Source organism: Delphinus delphis, chromosome 9 (assembly GCF_949987515.2).
Source record: "Delphinus delphis chromosome 9, mDelDel1.2, whole genome shotgun sequence".
Classification (NCBI taxonomy): Eukaryota; Metazoa; Chordata; class Mammalia; order Artiodactyla; family Delphinidae; genus Delphinus; species Delphinus delphis.
This window is the reverse complement of record NC_082691.1, coordinates 47,755,498-47,779,234: the sequence shown is the minus strand read 5'-3', so window position 1 is coordinate 47,779,234 and position 23,737 is coordinate 47,755,498. Positions and strand designations below refer to the sequence as shown.

Below are 23,737 nucleotides of genomic sequence, written 5' to 3'. Positions count from 1 at the left end.
ATGTAGAAACAGTAATCACTGTGCAGAAACTTAATTGTACTAAATGAATCTGTTCTGTAGTATCTGAGAATATGCACATGTTAACAAAGCATCTTGAGCCCACTTACCCAGTTTTGACACAGACATCATTCTTATAAGTGTGATCAAACCACTCTGGATTTTAAGAACTAATAATACTTTATCAACTATTAATATTATTAATGGCTCAGGAACTAATTACAGCAATTTAAAATGATTAATATTTTAAAAACACAGGTTTTGAAGGGTCACCTTAGAAATGTCAGTAAATGCCTAAGCTTTCAAAATACAGATGAAATTACGGTTAAATGTAACTTAAAAAGGAGTACCTTATAAATAAGACCAACATTTAGTCTATGTGGTTTAAGAAAAGTACTGAATTTGGAATCAGATGAATTCTGGCCTCAAATCATTTAACCTCTCGGAGCCTCAGTTAACATTTAAAAAAAAAACAAATTCATTAATAGGAAATTTTGCTATCTGTCTATAATAAAGCTCTGGAAAAATCACAAATAGTATGAGAAAATTAATGACGAGAGTCAAAAGATCAAGACTTCTGAACCAAACCAATATTAGATCAAAACATTTATTTTGTGTGTTACAAAAACAAAAATAAATCCAAGGAGGTAATGAAATAAACATTTTTTTTTTATTAAGTGTCCCATCCTGGGTTCTCTGCTCTAGAATTTAGTAAACAGTTCAAGTTTAGGTTGCTTCAGCACTTCTGGATGCTATGATGTCTCCATCTTATAACCATGTTTCTCTAGTTCAGCTCTATAAAGAAACACAAAAGAACAACATCACTAGACATTCTTCATGATAAATTAAAGAAACAGATGATTTTTAGAAATAACACAATAAATAATTGAGCTAATAAGCCTAAACATCAATTTAAAATACTACCAAATAGCTTTACTTTAGTCCCCAAAAAGAAATCTATATAAGAAGGAAACTGGATGTGAATCCACATAATGCTAATAAAATTTTGTTTTCCCATTAGTAAACTTATGTTTTATATTCCTTATTTTTCTGATCTATTTATGGAAGAAATGTGAGGGAATTATTGATATTTTCCAAATACTGTACAATTATTCTGTTCATAATATTTAAACGTAAATTTTAAGAATCATTAACCATATGGCTAAGAACACTAGACACTATCAAACTTTTAGAGATTTTATAATTACAATACTGTTATTTACACATAAACAATAAACAGATCGCTTTTCATACTGACATATATACTGCCCTAAACAAATCAAAATTAATCAAATGTAAGTGTGTGTGAAAATTATTCTGTATTAAATATATATAGGCTAAATATAATAAATAAGTTATAAAATATTAAACAAGACTTTACTTTCCTAACTTTAAATGTGGATAAAAATCTCAAAAATATATATTGGTATAAACATAAACACTTTAAAAAGATACTTTTTATAATTTATTTTTTCAACCTGAAATTGCAGTCATACTTTGAAAATGTCAACTGCAATTGTTGATCTGCCTTGTATAAACATTTGCACAAAAAGGTTTAGCCCTGTAATCAATATCACTTATTTAAACTACCATTCCAAATATCACCAGCAACTTTTCTGCCACAACTCTGATTTTATAAAATCAGAATTTTATCAAAAGTTCACAATAAAGTTATGTGAGGACCAACCTATGATAAAATTGTACAAATGTTAAGCATGATTACACCATTACATGTAAGATAAAAAGACATTTGTTCTCAAGCATAATTTCGCTTAGACACTATCACACTATCCAATGTAAATGTGATGCAAAAAATACATGGTAGGAACGATGTATAATATTTATTATTCATTTCCCCAAACTCCTTCACTTCCTTAAAATCTTTAGATATTTATAATACAAATACTGACCTAAAGTCCATGAATAATATTAAGGCCAGAGCTTATTCATATGAATCATCTTTGTCTTCTGCTCAGGTGTAGAGGACAGTATGGGCTGGTGGTAAAACACTGGATTAGGAGTCAAGAGATCAGCACAAGTTTCTGACTCTACCGCCTCCTTTGCTAAATTTAACTAAAATGCTTCCTTTGTCCTCTCCTCCCCAGGAAATTAAAGATTATAATACCTGTCTTTCATGTTTCCTATTTAAAATGGAGATAATTTTAAACTTTCTTAAACAATACTTCTGCTGCGTTTAACAAAATCATTGTAGATTATTCATTTTCTCTTATTTTACAACAAAAAACCCCTAAAATTCAACCTAAGATTTAGGTAATAAGTCACCAAATCCATCCGAGTTTGTGTCTCTGTTTGTCTTCATGACAGGAGGTGGTGACCAATTACATTTATAAATTGTTTACAAACACAAAGGAGAGTATGAGATATTTCTCAATTAGCTAAATTCTTAGAAAAGATGAAAGTTCTTTGGTAGAATTCAGGACTTGTAAGAAACCAAAAGGAAAATAAATGAACACCACTAAGTACAAAACAACACAAAAACACTAATATCATGAGCCTGTTGAATGGAAAAATACAACAGAGATGAAAAAGTAAAGAAATCCAGCACAATTGGAAAGATATCATAGGGCACACATAGTGAATACACACTATTTGAAACAAAAACAGCAGCATTCCTTTTAAAACAAAACAAGAATAAGACTAACAGCCACTAGTAGGTTTCAGAACTCTTATTACCCAAGAAACTACTCTGCTATGTGACATTGGCTATATCTGACATGGTAAATCAGGAATTATTGGCTTTTTGGAATTTTTATGTAAAATGTGATAAAGGTCCAAAAAATCTCATAATCCTACCTATTTCTACTGATACGTATATAAACAAATGTTTCAAAAGCAGTAAAAACAGAATGATCTTTAGTTACATGGAAACATTGCTGGCCTTCTTTGTACTTCTACTTGTTGAAGGTAAATTACACTGAAAGAGAAACATGGAAAGTTTAAGGCTAAGTCCTTGCCAAGGCCATGCAGCTAAATAAGACGCAGATAGGGCCTGGAACTCAGGGAATCTGACTGACTCTAAAGTATAAACTGCCTCTCTAAATTTAGATGGAATTAGGACTCAATCATATGAGAAAACAATAAAACATTTTTGGGGAATTCCCTGGCAGTCCAGTGATTAGGACTCAGCACTTTCACTGCCCGGGCCCGGGTTCAATCCCTGGTAGGGGAACTAAGATCTGAAAGATGAGCGCGGCGCGGCCAAAAAAACGAAACAAAACATGTTCTTTACCATGGTTTATAATACCACATTAAGGGCCTCGATGCATTTTACAAAGACTGAAAAGAACATCTTTGCAGGAGACTTGTTAATCAAGACAGTTTTTAAAAGCAAGAATATAAATGTTATCTGAGGCTGCCTTGTCCAATATGGTAATCAGATGTGGCTATTTATTAAAATTAAATAAAATTAAAAATTCAGTTTAGCAGCTGTGCTGGCCACATTTCATGTGCTTAATAGCCACATGTGACTAGTGGCTTCTGTACTGGATAGTGCAGCTTATAGAACATTTCCATAACTACAGTAAGTTCTACTTGACAGCACTAATGATACATCAAAAACTTTGTTTAAAAAAGAAAAACTCACAACACAAATAGGGAAATAAAAAGAAAAATCTCATTCACTAATGGAGGTATCAAGATTTATACACTTACAAAAATCCACAAACCTAAAGGCAGAAACATAACATAGAACATAAGAGCACTGTGGAGGTATATTATAAAACCAACAAGCCACAAAGAATATAAGGATAATGTTCTATTTCCAAAACCAACAAAAAGGCAAGACGCAGTAGTGACAAGAAATCCAATTATCAGTACATTTACTACTAAAAGTCCCCTAATAAAACCAAAGTATTCAGTAATGTCTTGATTTAATTGTTAAGAGAAAAGTGCTATTTTCTGACTAATGAAAAACACCCTCACCCCAAAACCCACTTGGGAGGAATCTGACTCTTCTGAATAGCAAAGGAAGAAAACTCATTTGGCTTCCACTTTAAAAATTTCAAGAAGATAACAAAAAGAAAAAACTGATACATGATTAAAATCAAAACACAAAATAGGGATCAACAGAGTTGTAAGGCCTGAAAATAAGTATTCTAACAGCATATGTTTATAATGAGAAGGAAAAGAAGGGATGCATTAAAAAAAAAGCAGCAAGGTTTTCTCTGATGTGGCAAAATAAATAAACCTAAAATAAATACAAAAAGAAAGTGGCAAAAACTTGTACACATAGAATTAATTTAATCCCAGAATGGAATGAGATCTGTAAAAAGAACAAAAAGGGCTTCTGAAAGCCATATATGGCTAAAGAAGAATGAGAAGAGATTCAATGCTCAGAATAGATTTTAGAGAAAAAGCAAGATTACTGTTCAACAGCTACTGCTCTATCTTGTCCATAAAATTGCAAAAAGAAAAACAACATCATTAAGACAAAATTGAAAATTAAGACAGATGAGATAATTCCAAACTACATTAAAGTAGTTTAAAGTTTCAAGGCCTGAATAATTACATCTCAGAGTACTGAAAGAAGGAAAAAAATGAGAGTCAGCAATTTTGAGAAATCATGGAGAATTGTAAAAGAGCCAGAATAACCGTGAAAGGCAAACTGTACTATGTCCAAAAAGGGGAGAAATGAGATGGGTAAAACGGTTATTAGTTTCCAGCAAAATACTAAAAAGTCTTGAATGTCGGGTTTTTGAGCCCATAAAAAAATGCAGTTTAGAACAAAAGCTACTTACCACTACTAAAAATAAATTTTAAAAATTTAGTATAAATTATCTCACTACTTTTTAGAAAAATGTACTAGAGACTAGGAAATTAAAAGATTGCAATAGAACTTCTATATCATGGTTTGAGCAAAGCAAATGATAGTTTACACAGATATCTTTGTGGCCAAGATAGATAATGTATGGGTTGAATCAAAACAAAATTAGGGAGGAAAGAATTGTCTACAAATGGTGCTGGTATAACTGGATATCCACATGGAAAAGAATGAAGTTGGACTCCTATTTCACACCATATACAAAAATTCATGCAAAATAGATCAAAGACCTAAATGTAATAGCTAAAATTCTGGAACTGTTACAAGAAAACATAGGGATAAATTTTCATTACCATGAATTTGGCAATGAGTTCTTAAAAGAGTAGATAAATGGACTTTTGTGCAAAGAACACTATGAAGAAAGTGAAAAGACAACCTAACAGAATGGGACAAAATATCTGTAGATAATATGTCCCATAAGGGCCAGAATAAGTAAGAACTCTTACAACTCAACAACAAAAAGACAAACTTTGAAAATGGGCAAAGGACTTGAACAGATAGTTCTCCAAAAAAGATATACAAATGGACAACAAACACATGAAAAGAAGCTCATCAGTATCATTAAAGAAATGCAAATCAAAACCACAATGAGATACCAATTCATCCACTAGGATGGTTAAAATGAAAAAAAAAAAAGGTTTTGGCGAGGATGTGGAGAGGTTAGAAACTTCCTATATTGCTGGTAGTAATGTAAAATTATTCAGCTGCTGTGGAAAAGTTTGACAATTCCTCAAAAAGTTAAACAGAATTGCAATATGATCCAGCAATTCCACTAAATCCCAACAAAACTGAAGAGATATTCAAACAAAAACGTGTAAATGAATGTTCACTGTAACACTGTTCACAACAGCCAAAAGCTGGAAACAACCCAAATGTCCATCATCCGATGAATGGATAAACAAACTGTGGCCTATGTATACAAGGAAACAGTATTTAGCCATAAAAAGGAATGAAATACGGATACATGTTACAACATGGATGAAATTTAAAAACACTATACTAAGTCAAAGAAACTAGACATACAGATCATTCATGTGATACCATTTATATGAAATATCCAGAACAGGAAAATCCACAGACAGAAAGCAGATCAGCGGTTGCCAGGGGCTGGAGGAGGAGAGGAATGCAGAGTGACTGCTTAATAGATATGGTGTTTCCTTTAGGGTGCTGAAAATGTTTTGGAATTAAATACAGATGATAGTTGTATGACATTATGAATATACAAAATGCCACTAAATTGTACACTTTAAAACGATTTTTACATTATATAAATTTTACTTCAATCGATTGATAATCAATCAACCAATCATTTTAGGTAGATTTGTACATGAATATGGAAAAATACACTCCCAACACCTCACTCTCCATTCCAGTTTGAGAATCACCAATACATTGGGTCTGAGCACCCTATGATTCTAATTTCTGCTGAGTTGTTCAATATTGATAGAAAATTAACAGTGACAGAATTAAACCTACAAGGATTTAAAAAAATAGCAAATATGCTTCTAGTTAACTACTTTTATAAAGAGACTAGAAAGAACAAAAGTTCTACGCAATTACACAAAGTATTCATGTTTAGAAACACAGGAGATGAGGCAATATATCTTACTTTTCATAATTCGAAAATCTATTTCAAAGGCAATTGTCATATATAAGTTACATATTCCATGCTTACAATTAATACTAAGCTATATAAAAATTTGGCTTAAAACTTACCGTAACTGATTGGAGAAGTCATCCTCTACATTGTCATCATCCCAATTATCCTCCCAGACATGTGCATCTTCATCTTCATCTAAACCAGCCCAGTCTAAAAACAGAAACAGATGCCATTTAAATATTTCTCATACATTATTTCCATAAATACAAAAACTTCAGAAAGCTTGCTACTGAACTCTCTCAATTCAAAACATCTAAAACCATATCTATGAGAAATGGTAATCTTCCTCTTTAAATCTCAATTGATGCTATCTTGTTTTCTCAATTCTTGAATTTGCAGATCTAAAACAGTAGTTAATACAAAAAATTCTATTTGCTGTGAAAATTTATTGTAACTTCAGGAGGATATTTAATTTGCTGATAATTTTTATAAGGTCTATTACACAATCTTTCAAAACACAGCACCAATAACAGAAAAGTAAGTTGAGTAGCAGGACGATACCGGCCTGGAATTCAAAACTGCTAAACATAAAAAAAGACAAGTCATACTCAGATAACAAAAAGTAAACCAAATATTTTCTTAAACATGGTTGTAAAACTGTGTTAGAGAATGTCCTTATTCTTTAAGACACACATGCTGAAATATTTAAGAATCATGTGTCATTTTGTTGACAAGTTTACTTGTAAATGCTTCTGAAATATATTTTATATCATACATGTCTATCATACATATGATAGAAATAAAGTAAATATGACAAAATGTTAACAACTGATGAAACATGGGTGTTTGTTGCCTTCTTGTTTTTTGAGGTATAACTGACATATAACATTATATTAGTTCCAAGTATACAACATAATTTGATACTTGTATACACTGAGAAATGATCTCCACAATGAGTCTAGTTAATATCCGTCACCAACAGTTACAAATTTTTTTTTTGGATCAGGACTTTTAAGATCTACTCTCTTAGCCACTTTCAAACATGCAATAGAGTATTAATAACTATAGTCATCATGCTATACGTTACATTTCCATGACTTATTTTTGTAACTGCAAGTCTGTATCTTTTGATCCCTTCACCCATTACACTCCCCCCATTTGTCCTTTATTTAAAACTTCTATAGGGTTAAGTTTCAAAATTAAAATCTGAGAAAACTAGTTTTTAAAAAACCAGTATGGAAATCACCTTTGGAAGCTTTCCTGATTCCCTCTCTTCCTTTCCTTCAGAGATTAGGTCCCCTCCTTTGTGTATATCTATCACAGCACCTACATACTGTACAATCATATTTATCAGTTTATATGCCTATGTCCATTACTAGTATCTGAGCTCCTTAAGAATAAAACTCTTTTATTTACCTTTGTATTCTTAAGCCACAACAATACCTGTTGTGCATATGCACGACACTTGGTTGTGAAAGATGCAACGAATTCTAAATCAGACCTTGTGTACTTTTGCTTGATCCCTCCCCTCCAAAAACAGTAAGCATGAGTTACACATGCTCTTAAATGTGTCCTAGTAGCTTCATCTTAGTAATTACTTATTAGAAACATGGCTAAGAACATTTCGATCTTTTAAAAAAAAGAAGTCAATAAGAAAAGGTATGATTTAGGCTTTTCTTATAAAGCACATACAGATTTAAAGGTATTCAACAATGGTTCATATGGGTATTATATTTGTTACATATGTATCTAACAAAAAATTTTAAATGCCATATGTCAACATCATGATTTAAGAATATAAGAAAGTACCTCCATTTACCTGGTCCCCCCAAACCAGAAATTTGGGAGGCAGCTTAGCTATCATTTCTCCTTCAACTCTCATAACCATTCATTATATCCTTTTGATTTCAGCTCAAGAATCTACAGAGTTATAGTCTCCTCATCCCTATTCTTGCTGCCACTATGTTAATTTAGGAGGGATTATTCCTTTCATGGACTATTATTGTGGTCTTTTTTCTGTCCCCTCCTCTCCAATCTTACAGTCTGTACCCTCTTCCACTGATGCCCAAAATGACCACCATTCCTGTAAGTAACTATGCAAAACATTCAGGTAGGAAGCACATTTTATTAAATTTGCAACTCTAATGTCTATAGCTGAGTACTGGGCACATAGTAGACACTCAAAAAAATGTTGTGTAAATGGAACTACGTTTCTCAAGTTCCCTTCCTCTGAGTGGTCAATCTCAAGAAAACAGAGGGCAGTGTGTGGTTTCAGTGAAGTCAAGAGTATATATTTCAAGATGGAAGAGAATAACAATATCTTGTATTATGAATGAGTCGTGTAGAATTCTCAACTGTATTTACTCTAAGAATACTTTTGAGACTTGCGATCATCTGTTTGAATGCTCCCTGAAGAGAGATCATGTGGGAAATTTCTTTAAGATATTAGTGCCTGAAAAGATGAAAGTTTCTCTTAGGCAATTTATTTCAGGTTGCTAGGAAGCTCAGTCAAATGTATACTCAACTTTAATCATTGGTATAGGGTAGTGAATGTATATTCATTAATAATAACTTTCAATAATCAAAAATACTGATTTTTATTGGCCTAAATGTTCTTATATCTCCCAGTAATATTATTATTCTCAAAACGGAAATATTGTAATGATCTAAATTCAAATCCTATACTATTCTCTGAGGTCCTCAACAGTAGTAATACTTAACAATACTAAGTATTAATTACATCTCAAAATTAAGCTGACTGGGCTACAGATATCCTTACATGTTCTCCTTTCTTATAGAAGTACCTTTCAAACTGAAAACTTTTATTCTACTTATGAATCCACCTATAGTTTTTAATGAGAGTAGATTAAGAAGTTAAAGTAAAGGAAATCACATTTAGGATTTCCTATAGTCTACGGAAGAGTGATGAGAAAGCTAATGCAACCAAATTTTTAAAAATAGTATATCTGGGGACTTCCCTGGTGGTCCAGTAAGTAAGACTCCACATTCCCAATGCAGGGGGCACGGGTTCAAACCCTGGTCGGGGAACTAAGGTCCCGCATGCCAGCCGGTGTGGCCAAAAAAAAAAAAAAGAAATTAAAAAAAAGAAATAAAGATAGTATATCTACTTCCAAAGCTAAAGATAAAAAACAACATTTCTGAACTTTTATAAACGAGCAAAGTGACTTAGTTAAGTCAAGAGTTAATCATTAGGTATAGGGCTAAAACAATACTGTTATTCTCATATTGCCATTGCAATCAATAATAAACTGTTTAATATGTACATTGTTGTACACAAATTTTCTTTTTGTTTTTCTAAGAGCAGGGAAATCTCAGAAAGAAGGGAACTACTTTAAGGCAAAAATAAAGGGGGCAGAAACTGAAGCATTAAGTATACAAGAGAGGAACATTATGTAAAGATGGTAAAGGTTGCAGGCTAAGATCAGATTTTAAATTAAAAAGGGGCTCAAAAAGTAGATATATTTCCCTAATACTAAATCATCAAGAATCAACTACATGATTTTAATTCTTTAAATTAAAATTAAATAAAACACTTCAAATCATAGAAATTCAGATTCTTGTACCTTGAACTTATTATAATGGAAAAATGCAATCCATTATTCCTTTTATAGCAAGTGAATCATGCTATTCCTCCCCATTCCCTCCAGTCTTCCTATAACCTACAGTTCTGAGCTATCTAATAATATTAATGGACAGCTTAGGAGTTTTTGTTTCTTGATTTGTTTTAATGACACTAAACATTCCAGTATAAAAAATTCACATAAAACTATTTCATTAAAACAATGCAGCAAAGTTTGGCTTTATACTTCAAGTTTTTATAAAATGGCTAAGACTGAAGATTATTTAAAATTACAGAATTTTGGAAACAGAGAAAGCCTTAGAGATCACTGTATAGCATACCCCACTTTGCTTTGAAACCACCACCATTACCACTACCAAAAACACAGAAAGTGAAGACTGTCTTACAAGAAAATATTTATTAACTTTTTTCTACCATTATTTCACAACCTCAAATCCTAGACTTTAAATATACTTGGGTTGAGCCTAGAAATAAGAATTGTCAAACGAAATATTTGTTTCACTGATATTTTAAGGAATCTTTATAAAGATATCTAACAGAGCTTAATGTCCCACAAAATAATTTGCATACGTTACAAGTGTATAATATGCTCTTGAGTAAAGAAGGTGACATAACTCAAGTCACAATTGAACTTTAAAGTTCTAAGACACCAAGCCTCATATCAGCCTGAACCACTTCTAACTAACCAGTTTCCTAAATTTTTAAGGAAATAAAATGTCAAAAGATTGAAGTTAGAAATATAAAAAACAAGAATATTTATTTCACATTTCTCTGCTAATCTTGTAAGCCTACCCTTTCCAGAACAATAAAAATACAGGGCCCACAGGACTTTTAATCTAATTATGGCTTGATTCAAAATGTTGATTTCAGGGAATTTCCTGGTGGTCCAGTGGTTAGGACCCTGTGCTTTCACTGCTGAGGTCCCAGGTTCAAACCCTGGCTGGGGAACTAGGATCCCACAAGCCACATGGTACGGCCAAAAAAAAAAAAAAAAAAAAGTTGATTTCAATATTGTTAATACTGATGTCATTCAAATACCTTCAAGTTGACTTTAATTCTTTTAACTTTAAGAGACTAAAAAAACATACTTGTTAATTTGTACCCTACTGTCTCAGAGAATCTAGAACAAGAAACGTAACAGCTTCAATAACTTATTTTGTAGGAGGTCCAATCCTTAACTCCATAAAGGCTAGGGGAAAAAAAACAATCAAATTCTTTATGTAATATGGGAAATACGAGTTTGAACACGGTCTTTTTTTGTTTCTGTTTTTTTGTTTTTGGCCTCGCAGCAGCATGTGCGAATTTTAGTTCCCCGACCAGGGATTGAACTGGTGTCCCCTGCAGAGGAAACGTGGAGTCTTAACCACTGGACTGCCAGGGAAGTAAGTCCCTGAACAGTATCTTTTTCAAAATTTTAAAACTGGTACAATTTTTAGTTTATCAAGTTGAATTCTGATGATCATTTAGCATAAGCATCAAGTATCTCTCCCTCTGGTAACAACCATCTCATGTTACTTTAATGGCAAGGAAAGGAAAGGGAAGAAGGAAGAAATAAAGTCCCAAGAAAAATAAACTGGCTCATGAATGGAGGGAAAACAGTATTATGAGCAAGATTTTAGGTAGAGGACTTCCCTGGGACACGGGTTTGAGCCCTAGTCTGGGAAGATCCCACATTCCGCGGAGCAACTAAGCCTGTGCGCCACAACTACTGAACCTGTGCTCTAGGGCCCATGAGCCATAACTATTGAGCCCACGTGCCACAACTACTGAAGCCAGTGTGCCTAGAGCCCATGCTCTGCAACAAGAGAAGCCACCGCAATGAGAAACCCGCACGCGAGCTGCAACGTAAAGTAGCCCACACTTGCTGCAACTAGAGAAAGCCCGCGCGCAGCAACGAAGACCCAACACGGCCAAAAATAAAGAAATAAATTTATAAATTAAAAAAAAAAACGATTTTAGGTAGAACACACACACAAAAAGATTCATGACAGTAGCTCTGTATTTCATTCGTATTATTATACAGCATTTTATAATTATGACACTACTGAGCATACAAAGACAAACCAGAATCTATAATCCATTTTAGGTGGAAACTTTAAAGATTTTCTTTATTAACTACGAATGTACTGAACTATATTACGTAAAATGTTTAAGTGATAGGGTATAACATCCCCAAATTTATTTCCAACACTTATAAGTCCTCCATATTATACATGTTACAATATATATAAACTACAATATATGTAAACTCAATTAAATGAAGGGGAACATAAAAAACATGTGACTGTTGTAATCTCTGGATTTGGCAGACTTCTCTTGCAAAGCATCTCTGAACTGTGTTTTACTTTTCAATTATAACACTGCACTGTTAACCATGCAATTTTATTTAATCACTTACTTTTAAAGCATTAAACCCAGAAACAGCTCTTTTTTAAAAGGGCAAAATAATAAAATCAAACAAGGATACCTGATTTATGTCTAATGTCTTCCTTCAATACGTAGATGACTATAAAGTACACACTTTATCTTCAACACTAAATGCATTGCCAGGATTGTGATTAATCATTTAAATAACCACAGCTGTGTTTACTTCAGTGTGCAGGCCTCCAGATGTGTACTGGTAAAAAAAATTACCATATTTCAAGAAGTCAGAATTGGAAATAACCAATAACAGATGCCTAATACATAAGTGTCTAGCAATTCTAAATTATTTGAGACTTTGCCCCCAAATTTCACTTTGTTCACATCTGCCAGTGAGAATTACATCTTGGACTAGCTTTAAATTTCACAAATCTGAGTTACCAAAGATCCCACATACTTCATCTAAGTATCACCTTAACATTTAAGTGTGAAAAATGGTTCTCTCTCAATGTTTTTCAAAGTACTTACTCTCCCCCACCCTCCAACATACCTTATGAAATTTCTAAAAAGTATAAAGTATACCACTTCGGAGAAAACTAAAGAGGAAATTCTATTTATACCAAATAGGGTTGCAAATGTTCTACTTTAAAGCGATTTTCAGGAGCATCAATCAAACTCTCATTCATTCCTTAACAGTAAAGCTACTCTGAATATAAATAAACTAATCTCCAACAAAGTTGCTTCAAATAAAAAATGTGCATGTATATACAGAACATTACATGAAGAAAAATATAAAACAAACAAAGGAAAGTTCTAAAAAGTTCTAAATTGTACATTCACCGCTATAGGTGAAACAGCAATAGCTGCAAATAGCACCATTACACTGATAAATATGATAATAAAGCCACACTAAATCTAGTCATTCTGAGATAAATTTACACATGTTCCTGCTTAAGCTGTATAAAACAGATTAAAATTTTTTTATAAAATTTCATTTCTGTAAGTTATCATGATACAAAAACATCTATATACCCTAGAAATCTAATGTCTATTCAGTGGCTAAGAAATCACTACTAGCATAGCACCATTGTACTATACTTATATTTTCTCCAGCAAGGACCAAACATGTCAGTGGGGTACTTCAGAGCAAACAACCAAAAGCAACTGTTAAACGATGTTGCTACCAAACTATTGGTGAACTTTCAGTTGTTTGTGGTTCTGAGTCTGAAACAGAGGTCCAAAACGACTTATACACACACACACACGTCTGTGTGTGCGCGCATATATTATATATCAGAATGATTCCACTACAAACATGCTGACTTTGGTTCTCTTGGTTGATTAGTGCTTTTATTTCTCTTTAATTCTATAAAATTCCTCAAAGCCATTAGTTATTCTAATCTTTTCCAAGCACTCATGCCCTACACTCATACTGATTCTCTCATTTTGATCCTCCATATTATTGAGGCAAGAGTATCCAATGTAGGACAGTTCCCTGGTGGCACAGTGGTTAAGAATCTGCCTGCCAATGCAGGGGACATAGGTTCAAGCCCTGGTCTGGGAAGATCTCACATGCCGCGGAGCAACTAAGCCCATGAGCCACAACTACTGAGTCTGCGCTCTAGAGCCCACGAGCCACAACTATTAAGCCCGCGTGCCACAACTACCGAAGCCAGCGTGCCTAGAGCCCATGCTCCGCAACAAGAGAAGCCACTGCAATGAGAAGTCCGCGCACTGCAATGAAAAGTAGCCCACGCTTGCCGCAACTAGTGAAAGGCCGCGCACAGCAACCAAGACCCAACGCAGCCAAAAATAAATTAATTAAAAAAAAAAAAGAAAGAGTATCCAATGTGAACTCAACCATCGGTCTTCCATTAATTATGCAAGTGCAAAATCACAATCCCTGATTTCTTACTATCAAAATAGCTGCCAAAGCTCCCTTGTAATTCTTGCATCACTCTTCCCTAATAACAACCTATCTCAGGCCCTTAGTCCTCACCTAAGCTATTTCAACAATTTGCTAATTAGCTTCCCTGACTTTCTATCCTTTCAAATTCTGCTGGGTTAATTTTTCCTAAACTGCCTACTGCCTAAAGGAAACATACACATATCAAACAAACAAACAACGCCCCCCCCCCCCACGTCTCATCTACCTAAGGATCAAGTCCAAAGTGGTCATTTGGCTTAAAGCTTTCCATGATTAGGCTCCAAACTACCTGTGTAATTACAACTACTATTTCACAGCCAAATAAAATACACATACACATTGATCTTCCACCTCCAAGCATCTACTCCTCTTCCCTTTTTCTGGAAACCCCTTTCCTACACTTCTACCTTTTGAAAGCTCTGTTCAAATGTTGCAGCCTCATGCGGTACACAACTGGAAATAATTTCCCCTTCTTTTCAGCTGCTGTTGCACTTTACTATCAGTGGTTTAATCCCCACACCACCACCACCACCACCACCACCACCTGCTTCCACTGGAAGGAAACCAAGTGAAATCTTACCCAGAAACCCAACAGAAAAAGACAGTCAAAAGCAAAAGTGTTCTGGTTTACTTGGGTGTGGGGAGTGAAAGGCTTGGAGTGCCCCCTCCTAGCATAAGCACTTGCAAAATACTAAAAAGCTCAAGTCTGGCATGAAAACTTACTAATCTCCATTGACATTTATATCACTAAGTCCAAAGACAAATATCTATCTAAAGAGTCAAATTTGCCTCTGTGCAGCCTCTAGTTAACTTTGTCCTTGGTAAGTTATTTTGCTGAGCCCCAAGTATAAAGCTGTCATAAGGCTGCTATGAGGATTACATAAAACAATGTACCTAAAGCACTTTGTACCGATAAACAGCAGCTAGAATCATTCTCGCTCTGCACCTTTCAGTGCCAGGTGTATAGGAAGCACTCTACAAACATATATCGAAAGAATAAATCATTTATTATGGGCTAATCACTCCAAGGAAACTTAAGGGGTGATGGAGGTAAAAAGAGAAACAGGTTGCAGAATAAAGATACCATTTCTACCAAGCATTACATCAATAACAGAGCACAAAACTGGAAAAAAAAGATATCTGGTAAATTTTTAATACTTCAGAAGAGTGTAAGTATAGTTTTTGAAACTTTTATTTCCCTTCATTGTTTTCACTGTTCATGTCTTTCAATGAGTTATGCTTAAAAACAACATTACTACGTAACAATGAACACCAGTCACAATTGCTTAATGCTTCTTCATTCCATTGAACCAGTTAAATAACTAATCAAATAGCTTTTCAAAGTAGTTTTTACTGTTTAATATCCTGAGTCACACCACTCACAACCCCCTGGCAAGCACTAATATCTTGATTTGGGGGGGGGGGGTTCATTCCACTGTGTCTCTTTATACCTCTTGTACATTTGTATGCATCCTTAAACAATACATACTACTGTGTTATGTATCTTTGTATTTTATATGAATAATCAAACTATTTTTTAAAGTACTTTTGGAAAAACTTTTGACAATATTTTTTAATTTATAAGTTTTTAATATTAAAAAAATAAATAACCCTCAAGCTCAACAAGCTTAATTTTGGATACATCTAAAATTACAAAATATTTGTTGAAAATGGTTCAAATTAAATAAATACCAAACATCATGCAAAATCCAAATCCCTAAGTAGATTAGGAGGGAGGAAAAAAAGGAGCCTAATGTTCACAGAATACCAACTTTGTGCCAAGCTCTATGCTACACATTTTACACATATATCATTCTTATGGACTGAATGTTTGTGTCCCCCAATCCTGAAATTCATATGAGGAAGTCCTAACCACCCTCAATGTTATGGTATTTGGAGATGCGGCCTTTGGAAGGCAATTAGTGTCGCATGAAGTCATGAGGGTAGAGTCCTCATGAGATTAGTGTTGTTATAGGAAGGGAATCCGGAGAGCTCTCTTTCTCTACCTTGTGAGGACATGATGAGAGGCAATAGTCTGCAAGCCAGGAAGAGAACCCTCACCAGGTACTGAACAGGCTAACATCTTCATCTCGGACTTCCCAAACTACAAATTGTGAGAAAATAAATTTCTGTTGTTTAAGCCACTCAGTCTATGGTATTTTGTTATGGCAGCTCAAACAGACTAATACAATCATACAATCGTTACATGACTCTGATTATTATCCACAAATTACATGAAGGAACTGAGGATTAAGAAGGTAACAAAGGAAAAACACAATGGTCAATCTTGCTCCAAGAAATCAATCCAAATCAAAATGATGCGATTCCATTTTCATCCCTCAGGTTTGTAATGACTAAAATGTTTAATATGGAGTGCAGGTAAAAGGTGACCTGTAGATGGAAATTTGTGTAACCCTTGTAAAAGGTAATTTGAGAATATGTCTAAATTCAAAATGCACCTGGTCCTGAATGAGGTGTCAGAGCCCAAGCAGAGCCAGGAAGGCATTCCTGTGGAGGGGCAGTGTTGTGTGGTTGGTGTGTCATAGCCAGGACAGAGTCAAGAAACCATCCAATGCTGGAGTAAGGAGAAGTGACAGTGGCCTAGCATAGAATGTTGAAGCCAAAGTGAGATAAGGAGGGGATCTGTGGGTGTAGGGGACAACAAACATTGGTTAGGGAGGAGGATGACCTAATAGACAATGACCCAATATTTACAATAATGGGAGCCAGGTTTCTCACTGCTGGGGAAGAAAGTTACAAATGTGGAAAGGGAAAAAACTAGAATGAGCCCTGTGGTGTTGAACTGTAAATTAGAGATACCTATGTGAACTCATGGTTTTATACAAACACATACATAAATAGATGTATATATGTACATACATTTGTCTATTTCCTAGTTCCTTCCATTGACAGCATCCCAAAAGCCATCAGCACAACTGGAGGTAAGATCTTACTTTCCAAACATCATTCTCCACTGAAAGCTATGCACCTCAAAGGAATGGCTGATTCCAGGACTGGAACAGGAAAAGTATAAGATTAGCTTGGAATACCTACTTGTGTCAGAATGCTAGGAAATGCACAAAGAATGGTGACTTGTCAAAAGGTCACAGAAGACAGCTTGATGGGATTCCCCATGTACAAATTGGGACAATCTGAATATCAAAATAAATAATAGCAACAAATTATAACCCATCAAATGAGAATTCATGAGTCTATATTGATATAAATACACAAATGAATAAATTGAAAGTTTGATAATGAATGGAAAACTGTGGTTACACAGTTTCAAAGTCCCTCCTAGTAAAATACCTATTAATTACAAAGGGAAAATCAGTAATCTAACAATGGAAAAGTCTCACAGACACTACCTTAATAGAGTTACCATCAGCAGCAATGGAATAAATGAGAATCATGTTCCACCTGACAGGATGCAATGGGAATACAGCGTCACTACTATGATATTCCCTTCAAGGTGCAGAACCTAAATCGAATCATATATAAACGTGAGCCAAATCCAAGTTGAGAAACATTCTATAACTGGCCTGTAATCTTCAAAAGTGTCAAAATCACAAAAGTCAAAAACAGAGACCTGCTCTAGACTAAAGAAGACTAGAGATATGACAACTGAATGTAATCCATGATTCTTAATCAAGACATTATTAAGACAACTGAAGAAACCTGAAAAGGACCTATGGACTAAATGACAGTAATATATCTGTGTGTTAATTTCCAATTTTGATGGTTGTACTGAGGTTATGTCTTTGTAGGAAATACACATTAAAATATCTAGGGGTGATGAACATCAGGCTGGCTCATGGAAAAAAAGGTTGTTTGTATTGTACTTTCAATTATTCTGTAAGTCTGTAATTATTTCAAAATAAAAATTATATTAAAAAAATGAAAATGAACCTGCCAATTTGATCTGGCAATTTCCTAAGAATTTATCTTATAAATAAGAACAAAAACAAAGATGTAAGACGTAAGAATATTTGCTGCAACATATTCTGTAACAGAAAAAAACAAAACATAAAAATAAGCAAAAAACCTAAAACCACCTAGATATCAATAGATATTTATAGATTATTTATTGTGTATACAGTAGACTAGTAGAACACAACTATTAAAAAGCATGAGGTAGATGTTTATATTAATGTGAACACACATCTAAGATATATAATGTAAAAAGAAGAAAAACTGTATATGTAATATGGTCCTTTGTGAGGATATATACAAACACACACAAATAAATATATATATGTATACATATATATAAATTCAGGAAGGACACTGAAAGAACTGTTTAACAGTGATTATACTGGAGCATAAGAAATGTTTTTGGGGAAAGTTGGCGAGAAACAGTGCTTTCACTTTTTAATTTATAACTTTTCATAGGTTTAAATTTTAAATAAGCAGTTACTTGTACAATTATCCTACATATTTTGCTGCAAAAATATTTTAAAGGATTTAAGTAACTAGTACAAGTCGACAAGTTAAAAACTGATGCACAATGAGATATCACTACACCTATCAGAATGTCTAAAATTAAAATGACCATGTGTTGACAAAGACGTAGAGTAACTAGAACCCTCATACACTGCTTGTGGGAATGTAAAATGTATAACTACACTGGAAACAGCTTGGCAGTTTCTTAAAGTTGAACATAAACCTACTGTACCGCTCAGTCATTTCACTACAAGGTGCTAAACCAAGAGAAATGAAAGCATATGTTCACACAAAGACTTCTACATGAATATTCATAGTTTTATTTGTAAGGGAAAAAAAAAGGGTAATTGGAAAAAAAAACAGGAAATGACCTAAATGTTCATCAGAAAGTGAAAGAATAAACAAATTGTGGTATATCCATGTAGTAGAATATTTCTCAGCAAGAGAAAGGAACAAGCTATTGATAAACGCAACAACATGGATGAATCTCCAAATAATGATTCTGGGTGTAAGATGCCTGAGGAAAAAGATACTGTCTGATTCCATTTATATAAAATTCTGGAAAACGCAAATAATCTATCATGTCAAAAGGAGATCAGTGACTTTCTGGGGATGGGAAGGGATGTGGAGAGGACTGACAGGGAGAGATTATTATAAAGGGACACCAGTGAACTTTTGGGGGTGATGGATATGTTTGTTACCTTTTTGGTGGTAATGACTTCTCTGTTGTATTCATATTCTACAACATATAAAATTGTGAATTTTGAGGGAAAACAAAGTTGATGGATGGTGGATTTTGAACCTAGGTCTGATCCTAGATTCATCATGCTTATTCCATCCTGGAGCTCAAAAATTTGCTTCTTGCATATGATTACCATGAATGGACATCGAATAGGCACTTTACCATTCATTATATTTATCTTTTTTCTTAAAAGATTTTAGTAACATGAATTCTTCATTTCTTGCTACCACCACATAATTTAAATATGTGACATTATTATTTATTTATGTGTCCACTATATTACATTTAATAACTGAAAATACCAAAGCCCTTTTGGCTCTAGGTAAACTGACTAGTACAGTATCTGACATAGTCAGTATTAACTGTATCTACCTTTTACATTTAAGATTCTAAGGAACTCTTTTGTTGAGGATTTAGTCCAGTTGGTATCCAATGTGCACATAAATATTTCTCAGTGGCATTTTTCATAGGACAATTCTTCCTTGTGCAGGACTGGTCTATGCACAGCAAGTATTCAAAATCCTTGACCTTTACCCACTATATGCTGGCAGTTATTTTACTTTCTTACTTGACAAGTGAATGTGATATCCCAAAATACTTCCTTGGTTAAGAACCACTATAAGATGTCCTACTTTGATAGGCACAGGCGAGAGTGCCTCAGTTATTCCAGAATGCTAGCAGCATTAGGGAACCACCAGCCTGCTTCAGATAACACAGCAGTTCCAGTGATTATAGAAAAATTATAAACTACTTGGTATAATAGTATTCTCTTGTAAACACCATTGCTTCTGAAGGCAAACTCAGGTTCATTTTAAATATTCTTTCCCTCAAAAAAAGGAAAGAAATCTCTCAATTCTGGCATAGGAAGAACAGAATAAAAGAAATTAAAGGCCCACTTGTTCTTCCCATTTTCACTCTCATCCACTTCTAACTGTAAGAGAAATGAGATTAATGAAAATATTTTAATACCTTTTCAATATATTTCTGATTTGAAAAATTGTTTGACGTTTCAAATAAATTATAGAGTATTTCAGTTTTAGGCCCCACCCTACTACTATTAACCTAGCTGTATGATCTTGACAAGTTCTAGCTTCTCAAGACTTTTAAGTTGCTTTCCAGTTCTAAAATTCTAACCATGCCAAGCCTCCAAAATTATATTAAATCATTCCCAAAACGTTGAGTGTCTTCCAACAAATCTGATAGTCAATGAGTTTAAACAGTCAAGAAGTTGCAGAATTCACAAAGATCCTAAACATGATTTTTAACAGTTCCTACTTAATGACCAGATCACACACCCACCAATTAGAATTGTGAGGAACTGCCAATGTAACACAGATCCACAGTCCAAATGATAAAAAAGGAGCATTTGTTTCTTTGCACCTTCAGAAAATCACCCCACACGTCACACCTCACACTGAAGAGCTATTCAGAAGAAACAATGAAGCCTCCATGAAAACGCATTATCTTAGTTTCCTTTTCAAAACAGAAATTCCCCTTCCTTATAATGACTGAATTGACATCTTACCAAACAAATTCTTATCAGGAATAAGATGTAGCAACAACACCCTCAAAAAATATACAATTCTGTAGTCAAACCAGGGATACATAATTTCAGTAATGCTTTCATGTAACAGGCTCTTAACTGCAAGCTACCCTAGACAATGGACATCATTCACTTTCTGAAACACAGAGACCCAATGGGCCACTGAAAGTAAGACCTCCCCTAGATTGATTAGATGATTACAGGCAATTTTAAGTTGTATCTACTTGTGAGTTTGTCAATGGCATATTCACCATAAAGACAATCACAAGAAAAAGAATCTCCAAAGAAGGCAAAGGACTTGGTAATTCAGGGCACTAATAACTGATCTGAAAACTCAAATACTGAAAGATTCAAAACAGGCCAGTTTCAAAGTACTGCTTCTCCAACTTTACCTGTCTGAATGAAAAACCAGAGAAGAAACACACAAAAACCTAAACAAGCAAAAGCATTTCAAATGTTACCGCTCATTCTAAATAGAAAATCTCCTGAATGAATGAGGTTCTACATATTCAAACCTGAAGATGACAGATTTTCTGTAAGGTGACCAATAAATGGTGAGTTACTATGATAATAAACCAGTCTGTTGTGGGAGGCCTGTCTTCAGAAAAAATATTCTTTGTTTTTCCTTTTAACTTTAATGAGATTTTTTTTTTTTACTATGTAACTACCAACATTTTGAACAAATTGATGCTCCCAACATAAACTTAGTACAAGAATTACATATTCTGCAAAAGCTGATGAAATGAAAGTTGCTGAAACATCATATGTATCATCAGGCCCAGTTATCCTTAGGTCCTTTTTAAGCAGTCAATTCTCGACTACTTATTTTAAACACAGGTTCACTCATTCGACAAGCATTTACTGACCATCTACCATGTGCCAGGCACTTTGCTAAACATTAGGGATTCAGGTTAAAGTTTGCTTGGGTTGGGGACTCAGAAAGACCTATCAGATCCTGACGACCACTTAATGGCAAGCTTTTAAAATCTCTGAGCCTCAGTTTCTTCAGAGATGTGATAATTAGACTATATAATGTAGATAAAGTGCCTAACATGGTATCTTGTATATGATAAACAATAAACGCTAACTATACCAAATATGAAGTTTGCGTTAGAAGCAGATCCTGATCTCAAGCCAGTTTTTTACTACATAGCTCACTGTTGGAGGATTATGAACCAACTTGAAAGTGAGATCAAGAAAACATGTCTGCACAGATAAATCCACTACCAAAACAAAAAACATTCCCCACAATACATAATGAATCCCAGAACTGAAAATAGATGTGCTTTGGGTTAGTTTACGAGTTTGTGTAGTATGTGCTCCAAGGTCTTCTTCCACTAGACAACCCAGTACACTATAAATAAAAATAACAAATGTTACAGCTTTGTGGCTTTATGCACAGTAGGATCATGAGGGAGTACAACTCAGGACCATTTTGGTGAAGCAGTAACTAATGTAACAGATTTGTAACCATTAACCACAGTTCTCTTCCTACACCTTCAGAAAGGTCACCCAATAGTAACCTCCTTTTCTTATAAGATAAATGTTTACCTCACGCATAGCAATTAGTTGATAAAACCAACAATTCTGAAACCCTGATTGGCAACAATGATCTAACAAACAGAAGCAGTACAGCTAGAGTTTAAGAGTGCTAGTGTCAACTGGGCCAGGTGTCCATCATTTCTAGCCAGTTACGTGACACTGGGCAAGTTTCTTAACTGTTCAAGCTTCAGTTTCTTTATCTGAAAAATGTAAATACCAGCTCCTACTTACTAGGCTTGTGAAAATGAATTAAGTTAATAGAAGCAAAATACTCAGACAAGCAACCACCCAAACAATGTTAGCTATTTGCTGTTATCTACAATGAGAAAACTAAAGTTCCTCTTGGTAACCATGAAGCTAATAAAAATGTAGACGTTTTAGGGTCTTATAAATCCTTAAACTTATGTTAGTTTGAAGTTAAGTGATCAAAAATTAATGAGGAACAAGAGGAAGGCAATAACGGGAATTAAGCACTAACACCTGATCCTCCCGTTCTACTTAACAGGCTTCATATGTTAAGCCCTAAATGTAGGCAGCATCGGCCTAACTAGGAACAACAATTTAATTCTGGAAGGGTTCAAGGCAAAGGAAGACTGCTAAAACAAATAATAATAACAATAACAATAAATAAAGGGAAAAGGGATTATGTAGACATGAACGAGGTGGCGGTACCCGGGCTGAAGAGGAAAAGGCCCCACCATCCCGGACACCGGGCTAGGCAACCAGGGTCCCCGTGGCTCCTCCCAGTGAGGAAACAGAAGGCATTTAGCCTCACCGCTGAGGTGAGTCCCACCGTGACACCTCGACCCGAAGTCGGTCGTGGAGGGTCGCGCGTGCAGAGCCTTGAGAGCCAGTAGCGGGGGTCCAGACTTCCCGCGGGTGCCTCCCGGCCGAGCCCTTCCAGCCGCGCCGCCTCCACTCAGAGGCCTTAGTCACTGTCCGCGCGGCCCAGAGGCCGCGGGCGAGCCGGTTACCTTCTGCAGGGAACTCCTCGAACTCGTCGTCCTCCTCCAGCAGACCCAAGTCTACCGGCTGTTTTTTCTCTGACATCGCGACCCTCCGCGGCCAAAACCTCTCAGTCCAGTAAGAAAGTTGGACCTCTCACTTCGCCTTACCACAGCCCCCACCGCCGTTGCAGCCT

General features: G+C 34.8%; 1 protein-coding gene across 2 annotated transcripts; it reads right to left on the bottom strand.

Annotated features, from left to right (window-relative positions):
* Positions 1-590: 590 nt before the first annotated feature.
* Positions 591-23,737, bottom strand: SEM1 (SEM1 26S proteasome subunit). Of its 2 annotated transcripts, XM_060020478.1 has the most exons (4): positions 23,571-23,737; positions 6,554-6,647; positions 1,908-1,992; positions 591-792 (listed from the first exon to the last, which is right to left on the bottom strand). In XM_060020478.1, exons 1-3 carry the CDS (start codon positions 23,644-23,646, stop codon positions 1,953-1,955), a joined length of 210 nt encoding a protein of 69 aa, XP_059876461.1. In that variant the 5' UTR covers positions 23,647-23,737; the 3' UTR covers positions 591-792; positions 1,908-1,952. The 2 variants fall into 2 exon arrangements, with proteins under 2 accessions (XP_059876461.1, XP_059876460.1); XM_060020477.1 differs by lacking the exon at positions 1,908-1,992.

What these genes read in the sequence shown, in the direction of transcription:
- SEM1 (XM_060020477.1), bottom strand. Translation starts at nt 23,646, where the DNA reads ATGTCAGAGAAAAAACAGCCGGTAGACTTGGGTCTGCTGGAGGAGGAC. An exon ending in CGAGGAGTTCCCTGCAGAAG is followed by an intron (nt 6,648 to 23,570) that starts GTAACCGGCTCG and finishes TTCTGTTTTTAG; the next exon opens with ACTGGGCTGGTTTAGATGAA. An exon ending in GACTTCTCCAATCAGTTACG is followed by an intron (nt 793 to 6,553) that starts GTAAGTTTTAAG and finishes GTTTCTTTATAG; the next exon opens with AGCTGAACTAGAGAAACATG.